Here is an 8,737-nt window from a genome sequence, read left to right as displayed (position 1 = left end):
TTTGTGAACTACCAATGGGTTTCTGATTTTAAAAGGTCTCTTGCTGCATACCATAACTTCATGGCTAAGTTCAGGTTTTCGTGATCTGTCAGTACTCTGATCAGCTGACTACTAGACATTAAAGATTTCTGGTTTACATATTCCAAACCTTTAAAAAGCCCAAAGAACCCTTCACAGACTCAAATGGTTCTTTGTCAAGGAAATGTTCCACCTGGAACCATTGTAAAGTGCCATTAAGGAACCGGTGGATTTAAGAGTTCAGTTGTCCCATTGGCTTCATCAGGCCATACATGAACTCCAACATGAATTGTGACATTGCGATTAAGTGTGAAGTAGCAGGGTAGAGGATTAACACACCTCCAAATCTGAGTCCATTGAAAATGGTGGACTGTCACGTCCAAGTGGAGGGTGAGTTACTAACTCAAGCTATAAGTTTAAGTACCTCAGGAGAAAAGGGATGATGAGATCAGCAGATGGATCGGGGTGGAGAGTGTACAGTGCATCCGGAAAGTATTCACAGCGCATCACTTTTTCCACATTTTGTTATGTTACAGCCTTATTCCAAAATGGATTAAATTCATTTTTTTCCTCAGAATTCTACACACAACACCCCATAATGACAACGTGAAAAAAGTTTACTTGAGGTTTTTGCAAATTTATTAAAAATAAAAAAACTGAGAAATCCCATGTACATAAGTATTCACAGCCTTTGCTCAATACTTTGTCGATGCACTTTTGGCAGCAATTACAGCCTCAAATCTTTTTGAATATGATGCCACAAGCTTGGCACACCTATCCTTGGCCAGTTTCGCCCATTTCTCTTTGCAGCACCTCTCAAGCTCCATCAGGTTGGATGGGAAGCGTCGGTGCACAGCCATTTTAAGATCTCTCCAGAGATGTTCAATCAGATTCAAGTCTGGGCTCTGGCTGGGCCACTCAAGGACATTCACAGAGTTGTCCTGACGCCACTCCTTTGATATCTTGGCTGTGTGCTTAGGGTCGTTGTCCTGCTGAAAGATGAACCGTCGCCCCAGTCTGAGGTCAAGAGCGCTCTGGAGCATGTTTTCATCCAGGATGTCTCTGTACATTGCTGCAGTCATCTTTCCCTTTATCCTGACTAGTCTCCCAGTTCCTGCCGCTGAAAAACATCCCCACAGCATGATGCTGCCACCACCATGCTTCACTGTAGGGATGGTATTGGCCTGGTGATGAGCAGTGCCTGGGTTCCTCCAAACGTGACGCCTGGCATTCACACCAAAGAGTTCAATCTTTGTCTCATCAGACCAGAGAATTTTCTTTCTCATGGTCTGAGAGTCCTTCAGGTACCTTTTGGCAAACTCCAAGCAGGCTGCCATGTGCCTTTTACTTAGGAGTGGCTTCCGTCTGGCCATTCTACCATACAGGCCTGATTGGTGGATTGCTGCAGAGATGGTTGTCCTTCTGGAAGGTTCTCCTCTCTCCACAGAGGACCTCTGGATCTCTGAAACAGTGACCATCTGGTTCTTGGTCACCTCCCTGACTAAGGCCCTTCTCCCCCGATCGCTCAGTTTAGATGGCCAGCTCTAGGAAGAGTCCTGGTGGTTTCGAACTTCTTCCACGTACGGATGATGGAGGCCACTGTGCTCATTGGGACCTTCAAAGCAGCAGAAATTTTTCTGTAACCTTCCCCAGATTTGTGCATCGAGACAATCCTGTCTCGGAGGTCTACAGACAATTCCTTTGACTTCATGCTTGGTTTGTGCTCTGACATGAACTGTCAACTGTGGGACCTTATATAGACAGGTGTGTGCCTTTCCAAATCATGTCCAATCGACTGAATTTACCACAGGTGGACTCCAATTAAGCTGCAGAAACATCTCAAGGATGATCAGGGGAAACAGGATGCACCTGAGCTCAATTTTGAGCTTCATGGTAAAGGCTGTGAATACTTATGTACATGTGCTTTCTCAATTTTTTTTTATTTTTAATAAATTTGCAAAAATTTCAAGTAAACTTTTTTCACGTTGTCATTATGGGGTGTTGTGTGTAGAATTCTGAGGAAAATAATAAATTTAATCCATTTTGGAATAAGGCTGTAACATAACAAAAGGTAAAAAAAGTGATGCGCTGTGAATACTTTCAGGATGATATATATTGTTTAATGTAGGAGCCCCTTTTGTGGAATCTGCTCAGCTGCACCAATTTTGTACCATATGGTCCCTGTTAAATCTGTGAACTGAAAATTTCTGTGGTGCCCTCCTTTTCCTTTGATGCAGATTCTAGGGGCCAGCTGGGCAGTGGTGTCTGCGATACTATCAGATCACACACAGGTGACAAACAAAATGGCTCTCCAAATGGATTTTGTAATAATTTTTAATCGTTTTATTACAGCAGCTGTAAGTTAGCAAAAGTAAAATAAATTGTGGGAATGGAATGTGGGATGTGTGGGTAGCAGTACATGAAAATATTAAGATGTGTACTTGCTTACTTTTCCGAGACAACTTTACAAAGGAAGATGATTAAAATGTAAGGTAAGCTAGAAAGTAGAAACTGTTCTGTGCTATAAAATGAAGCAATTTCAATTTGTAACAGATTAAAACCACAACACGGCTGATAGGATACTACTACACAATCGACCTGTTTTACACAAGTCTCGAGAAAATGGACATCATAAAGTGAGGTGTCAATTGTTCCAAAACATGGCCTTGTCAGTAGGAGATTACTTTGTTATACTGCTTGTTTGTCTTTAGTAGTTTCTCCATTTTAACGGTTTTAGCAGATAGCACCTGATCTGTATCCTTTGTATCGCTACTTCAGACTCGGTGCAGTTGCAACCATTTCACTCACTGCAGTCTGCATAACCTGCTTGCGACCGTTGCCACGATTCACCATTATCAGCATTTTACCGCTGGTCCTCAGTTTTGATAAGGGTAGAAATCTTGGTAAGCTTAGCGTTTTTTAGTTCCTGTTGCAGGTGTGCCTTACGTTTAGCAGCACCACTCTTATAATGTTTGCCAGATCCGCTGCTACTGGCCGACGTGGTGTCGTTTGTCCAGAGTATAAAAAGAGTCAAATTGCTGTAATATTCGGCATTTGCCGACTAACGGGGACTATAACTTAACAACAGAATTGCTATGATTTGCCGGTTTACGAGGTCGAATTTCGAAAACTGTTGACATCCAATCAAAGTACAAAAGTAACAATTATTTACGATAATAATGTATATTTACACTACTCATGTGACGTCCTTCAAAACTTCTTCAGTTCATGTCCGCTATGGCACACCAAAGGTCGCCAAATCTGGGAATCTGCACTTCTCTCTAAAACGGACTAGGACATGTTGTGCCTCCGATTACGCTCCGAGCCTCCGAACTCCCGAAGTCTAAATTCGTGTAAACTGCAGGTCTGCAGAATACGTAATATCATGGATTGGACTGGACTTGCGTGGTGATGGTGCAAACATGTCACTAAAACTGTGAATTATTAATGTAACAAACTGTACAAGTGATTTAAGATATTCATTTTTTTAATGCATACGGCCCAGAGTGGGCGCCCCAAGCTCGTAAGCCCTTGTGCTTTGCATAAGCCATTGCTACGCCACAGAAAAGGACCAGATCGCGGGTACTAGCGGCCGAAATGAGCTTTCATCACAGGACGGCTGTACTCTCCATTATAGACAGGATGAGAAACACAAACATTCGGGAGAGGCTCGGGGTAGAGCGGCTTTACTATGAGTGGTTCAGGCATCTAATACAGATGCTAATCTGTGGAGGTTTTACGGTTACGGCCAGCTGGTAGGATACCCCGAAGAAGACCCAGGGCCCGCTGGGAGGATTATATCTCCCAGAAGACCAAAGAACGCCTAAGAATCTGACTGTACGAGTTAGCAAGTGTGTCTGTCCTCACCGCTAAAACTGTTCCCCCCGATCCGGTTCTGGATAAGCGGTAGAACGTGGATGAATGATTATAAGAGTGCACTATGACGTTAAGCTCTCGGTTTATGGCTGGTATATTAAAAATCGAGAACTTCTCCGTCCCCAACAAATGTAGTCTGTATTTCTTACTTCAAGGGTTGGATGATCGACCAAACACACCACACACCAACAGTTAACAAATTAGCAACTACAAAATGTAACACTCAAAAAAGGACTTTCAGATTCGTGGCATAGCACGACACTCCTCGGTCACACCTTGTACTACAATTAAAGGTTTATCTTATTTTAAAATGCACCTTAACGTAACATTCTCAAAACAGGTTAATCCATTTCGTGCGCTCGTAGGAGTGCGTTTAGCCTATCCCTGCAGCACAGAGGCCAGTGCAGGGCAGAACAGAGACATCATCACAGAATTCGCCTAACCACATCACCACTTAGACTCAGTTTTAAATCACCAAACAACCTGAGCGGATCGTGATTGCGATATTAATATAGGATTATTTGGTTGGAAACGTGAAAACTCCACGCGAACGAGAAATTCGAACAAAGGAAGGTGGGGCAGTGATGTGGCAATACTAGCGAGATGGGGTTAACCTAAAATTCCCTACACTTCCAATGATACTAATGATCAGGTGTTTAACCTGTGGCGCCTAAGGGCTTCTAACTCCGCAAAAAAAAAAAAAAAAAAACATTTTCAATGCTTAAAGGCTTGCCCTCCATTCCACAGGATAACGTCTCTCAGTGAATAACAAATACTGTTTCTGGTTTTAGTTCGGTGAGCAATTCTTTCCCTATGGACACTTGCTCTATTTCCAAAATACAGAGATCCACAAACCACAGAAATGATGGTTGTATTGATAAAGGGAGTTGTTCCACTCGTCCAACTTAATTTCCTGGACTCGCTAATTTCTATTAAAATATCTGGGCAATTACTTGTCCAAGTCAGAACCAAAAAGCTTAGCATCGCAAATCACATTTAACTCGCACACTCACAGTGAACTACTTTTGAGACCCTTGTCGGATGGTACATTGCACTGTAGGCATGAGCTGGACTTCACGGAGGAAAACCGAATGAGCTTCAGAAAAATTGAAACACCCCACACTAAAGAAACGTTGTACTCCTTACGTCTTAACCATCGATGTTATTCTTTTACTTCATTGTATATTTTATTTATTAGATTCAGCAGATAATTATTATTACCCTTTTAGCCTATACTATATGCTCAACCTGTGAGCAATCAGAGCTGCACTTCGCCACTTTCCTGTCCTATACTAGGACATTGGACAACCAGCCATCGCACACATGGGGAGCACACTCTTAATAATAGTAAATAGTTCTCATGGCACTTTATGATATTTTAGTAGGTTGTGTGATTCTCCGTAAAACATTTGACAAAGTTGGCTCTTTCCGCTTTGAAAAACATTCTAATATTTAGGAAAAAACATGAAATCTTTAAGGCCACCTAGTAGGACACTAACAGATTAAGAAAACCTAAAATTAGTATTCATTTATGCAAAGAGAGTCCTATTAAAATCAGAATCTATTGCTATTTCACAAACCTGTTACTATCTCCGTGGTTAGTTTCTGTATTGAACCGATTAAGGATCTAAATAAATAAAGATACTTTCTGGAACCTTCCTGTTGATGGGTCTTTTGGGAACCAAAATGGTTTCCTTACGGCATCGCTTTGAAGAACCACTCTGGCACATTTGTTTTTAAGAGTTTTTAAGAGTCATGTACTTGCAAACTGCCCACAGACTCGGAATTCGCACGACGCACGCGCGCTAACTGCTGCTCCACAATACAGCTAGTCATTTTAGCAACTTCCAAAGTTAAAACCGTAAACTCGGAGGACATGACGGTGGTGCAGTGATTAGCGTCTGTGCCTCGCAACCTCAAAATCCTGGACTCGAGTGATATTCTCTGCCACCCAAAGATTTCTGTGTTAAATGAAACGACCCCTCGCCACTCGCTTGTTGGGCCGTGTGTTACAGTAAGTGTTCTCTGAGCTGACTGGGATATCTCTGACCGTGAATTACATTAAGGGGTTTCAGCAGTGGACGGCTGGATGGACGATGGGATCCACACCCTTAAAAGTAACGGTTTTACAATGGCACGTTACTGGGTCCTGTAGTTCCTCACTGAAATGTTGCTTGACAAAATATATATATATATATATATATATATATATATATATATATATATATATAAATATATTATTCGGGAAGGGTTCTTTATATGAAATCGATTCTTACTGCTTTAATATAGTTTCTAATATGTGATCAAAGCAGAAAGCTTTAAATAGCAAACTATACAGTTGAACATTATAACAGATCAAGATAACCCTAACTTAGCATGGGGTGTTATTTTATGCGACGAGAGGCATTTTAAAATCACGAACTCATTTGTTTTTCACAAATCTGTTTTCACCTGTTTACGGTTATTTATGATGCCTGTTACGGATCTAAATAAATAAAGGTTCCTTTTGGGACAAAGGTCTCCTGGAATTGCTCTAACAAACCACGTTCGTGGTTTTCAGAGAAAAAAAAGTTCTAAAGGTTCTTGTCAGAGACAGACTCTACTTGTATTGTATTTTAACGGCTTTAACTACTTTGATTCCATACTTAAGACTATTTAGTTCAATATTTATTCAATTTGTATAGCGCTCTTCACTGAGTGCAGGCGCGTCACTCTCAAAAATTAAAGGTGTCAAAGTGGTTCTTCAGAGCAATGGCATTGGAAAACCATTTTTGTTTTCAAAACGATGATGGTTCCAGCAAAGAACATTTATTTCGCAAGCTTCAGAAATAACCACGAATAGATGGTAACAGATTTGTGAAATACCAGCGGGTTTCTGATTTTAAACGCACGCTTGCTGCATGCAATAGTACAGACTTACTCCAGGTTTTCCCAATGTCCCGCTAGGTATACCATACATTAAAGATTTCACTTTTCCCCCTACATATTGGAAAGAAGAAACAACTTCATATGCAAAAAGCCTTACCCAATGGTGTTTTTAAACAATAATTCAGCAGGTATATAACCCAGTAAAAAACTATAAAGTACCATTAGATAACTGTTAGTTTTAAAAGTGCAAGGCGCTCATTGATTCCACAGAGTGTCTATTGTGCAAGTCTACCTATGCTCGTATTATGACTATTTGTTTTCTATTGTTTTACACACTGATATTGTATCTTAAAGAATGGTACAGTCTTTTTCACACACCATTATTCAAATTATGAAGTATTTCATAGAATATTTATTATATCTATTTGGCTTTGTCAAAAACATTCATGTTTTAAAAGCGCAAAGGCTACTGAGAATGAAATGGCTGCTGTACTGTTGTATTGTAGACGCACCCGCAGTAACTCATCTGACTGTTACCACAGTTTCAAAGTACTTATTTTAATAACAAGTGCAGTGTTCAGAAGTTGAAACCTACCTTTCGGTGTCCTGTGCTTTTGTAGACGAAAACATTACAATGATCACGAAAACCAGAGCCCGGACAGATCTTTGGGAGAGGAGCATCTTTTGTACCTTTTTGAAACTGAAATATAAAAAACATTAATGCCGTTAGTGATTCTGGAACACGCATATCTGTAATGAATATATTGAAAGACAATGCTCTTCAGATTGAATTTATAGTTATACCAATTCATCAACTACCTACTGCCCAGACATTTACTTGAATTGGTTTTGTTCTACTACAGAAACCAGGTAAATGGCACAAAATAGTTAAATATCATAACATCATTTTAGCAAAAACAACAGCGGCTCATTTATCATTACTGACTCTCCGATACTGATCCCCGTCCTTCTAAAGACCGCAGGGGTCCAAATTTCGTAGTACTGACCACAGCGGCTGCAGGTCGGGATGCCTCAGGGGAGTGTCAGCTCAGTCAGATCGACCGGAGTGCAGCAGGCGCTCTGTGGTGGGTGGACTTTATAGTCTGGACCCCTGGGACGTAGACTGGTGGGGGGGTGTTGTTTGTTATCAACAGTACTGTGCCCCTTTTCACCCAAATTAGTGTAATTGATGAGTCAAAGCAGCCCCCCCCCCCCCCCTTCCTTTCATCTGCACCCCCGGCTAATAAACGTTCCTTTGTTTGCTATTTTTTCTTTTTTTATCTCTCTTTTTCGTCATTATATCTTCCAACTATTAGCCTATCCTTCTTGATGTAACTAAATATAAAAGTTATTTTTATTCAAATTGATATTAATTTAAAAATCACTTTAAGATCCTGCCAGTTCTCAGTCCTCATTGGGATATCACACACACATATTTCTCTACAAAGACTATATTTGTGCATCATTATCAGCGATTGTCAGAAAGCCTTGCATCTCTGGATACCAAAAGATAACGCTTTTGCATAATGTGTAGGTTTCCTAAGAAGATTTTCGTTTTTCGTAAGCATTTGCGGCATCAATTGTAATTTAATCTATTTAGACGTGCAATGAATAAGAGGGTATTTTGGGCTGAAATCAACTGGAAAAAATGGTGTTCTTTTGCCTTTTTATAAATATCACTTTAATGCAAACTGATATACTTTGTGTCCTTTATGGCTTCATTTACATGTGAATAGGAAGTCTTTTTGAAACCTGCTAGGAACTGAAGACACAGAATTGTGGAGAGTTGCTTAAACACAGACACAATGGGAACAGTATACGCGTGTTCTAATTTCTCTGGGTACTCCAATTTATTTGTGCATTTCCCTGAGTTACAGTTCCACTCAAAAGTCTGAACACACCCACAAGTTTTCATATTTCTAATAGAAGTTGAAATATTTTATATCAAGAATTGATTTAAAAATACAGCCAAGAC

General features: G+C 40.4%; 1 protein-coding gene across 1 annotated transcript in view; it reads right to left on the bottom strand.

Annotated features, from left to right (window-relative positions):
- Positions 1-7,804, bottom strand: part of pth4 (parathyroid hormone 4) — an 8,564-nt gene extending 760 nt beyond the window's left edge. The window contains exons 1-2 of the mRNA XM_028799092.2: positions 7,705-7,804; positions 7,358-7,462 (exon numbers count right to left, since the gene is read on the bottom strand). Of these exons, the coding sequence (XP_028654925.1) occupies positions 7,358-7,443 (86 nt within the window). The 5' untranslated portion in view covers positions 7,444-7,462; positions 7,705-7,804. The remainder of the gene's footprint in view (positions 1-7,357; positions 7,463-7,704) is intronic.
- Positions 7,805-8,737: the final 933 nt, after the last annotated feature.

This window comes from Erpetoichthys calabaricus, chromosome 3, assembly GCF_900747795.2.
Source record: "Erpetoichthys calabaricus chromosome 3, fErpCal1.3, whole genome shotgun sequence".
NCBI classification, from domain to species: domain Eukaryota; kingdom Metazoa; phylum Chordata; class Cladistia; order Polypteriformes; family Polypteridae; genus Erpetoichthys; species Erpetoichthys calabaricus.
Note: the sequence above shows the minus strand (reverse complement) of the source record. Positions and strands in the feature narration are given on the sequence as shown.